The sequence below is a fragment of the Armigeres subalbatus genome, chromosome 3 (genome assembly GCF_024139115.2).
Source record: "Armigeres subalbatus isolate Guangzhou_Male chromosome 3, GZ_Asu_2, whole genome shotgun sequence".
Taxonomy (NCBI): Eukaryota; Metazoa; Arthropoda; class Insecta; order Diptera; family Culicidae; genus Armigeres; species Armigeres subalbatus.
In genome coordinates, this window is record NC_085141.1 from 227840783 (window position 1) to 227842218 (window position 1436).

Here is a 1436-nt window from a genome sequence, read left to right on the forward strand (position 1 = left end):
GCTAATGAGCAGCTGACCGGCTCGGGTTGACGTTTCATGTGCCCCGTCGCCGTTGTCTTCGAGACGATTGTCTATGTCTAAGCAGCTCGCAGTCAGATTCAAGTTCACGGTCACCTTGCGGTTCGCGCTGTTCCTGACATGTTTTCCTCGGGTGGGCGATGTTGCCATTTCCGCTGCAATTGACTTGGCGGAATAATTATTGACATTTCGTCACGACGATGCAGGTAGCAGATCAATTTTCTCTGGAATAATCAAGATCACCAGGAAATTGCTGCCTGTCTGTTCGTTCGGACAATTAGTAACTGTTTAAGTGGAGAGGAGTAGAAAAACTAACATTCCTTGAATTCGTAAGTAAGCGAAAAGTGCAATTAGAAGGATATCTAGAACGCTGCAGCTGGAAGATTGTTCTTATATAAACCCGTGCTGAGCAGCTGGAAGACATCATTCAGTGCGCAGCATTCAAGGCATCTGGTGTTATAAGCAAAACAAAAGTAACTCCCTTACTAAAAATGAAATTCTTCGTTGCTATCGCTGTTGTTGCTTTGGCTGCTGGAGCTTGGGTAAGTTCATCTTTCAAAAACTGCATATCAACAACTCTTATCATTGCTAACATCTTCCGCAGGCCCTCACCATTGAGCAGCAAAAGAAGGCCGAAGCATATGCCGCTGAATGTGTCAAATCCACTGGAGCCGCCCCTGACACCCCGGTCAAGCTGAAGAAGGGTGAGTTCGCAGGAGCCGATGATAAGACCAAGTGCTTCTCCAAGTGTGTTCTGGAAAAGGCTGGCTTCATGAACGAGAAGGGTGAGGTCCAGGAGAAGACCGTCATCGATAAGCTGTCGGTTGATCACGACAAGGCCAAGGTGGAAGCTACCCTCAAGAAGTGCAACCAGAAGGGAGCCAACGCTTGTGATACCGCCTTCAAGATAACCGAATGCTTCTACAATACCAAGGCCGGTTTGGTTTAATATGAGTTTTTGTGCTGTGATATAGTTTGTACCTAAAAACCGCTGTTTCTTTATGATTTGAAGAAAAAACTATTTATTAAAACAAATCTCCTCTAAAATCTTAATCTACTGTTGTTTGTGATTTGCTGAATATTTTTAAAAAAGTCCGAAATAGAGATGTTAGGTAAATTTCTGTTAAGTGGATTCTAATAGTTGCAGCTCTGAAGGAATTCATTAGGGAAGTTTCGAGTAATCCCTGTTGCATTATTTGGAAAAAAAATTCAAGGAGTTCATGGAATAATTGCCGAAGAAATTTCATAAGGAGTAATTACCGAAAGAATTTTGAAAGGAATTCCCGAAAGTAATGCCTTAAAAATTAAAAGAGTTGTTTTACAATTTTCGAAGAAACTGCTAATGGAATTTCTTTAAAAAAAAAAATATTGTCAAAAAAATTAATGTGAAAATCTTGAACTGCGATGATTTGCCTACA

General features: G+C 41.3%; 1 protein-coding gene across 1 annotated transcript; it reads left to right on the forward strand.

Moving 5' to 3' along the window:
- Positions 1–402: 402 nt before the first annotated feature.
- On the forward strand, positions 403–1071 carry LOC134226367 (general odorant-binding protein 56d-like). Its single transcript, XM_062707104.1, has 2 exons — positions 403–560; positions 623–1071. The coding sequence occupies exons 1-2, from the start codon at positions 510–512 to the stop codon at positions 965–967; spliced, it is 396 nt and encodes a 131-aa protein (XP_062563088.1). The 5' UTR covers positions 403–509; the 3' UTR covers positions 968–1071.
- Positions 1072–1436: the final 365 nt, after the last annotated feature.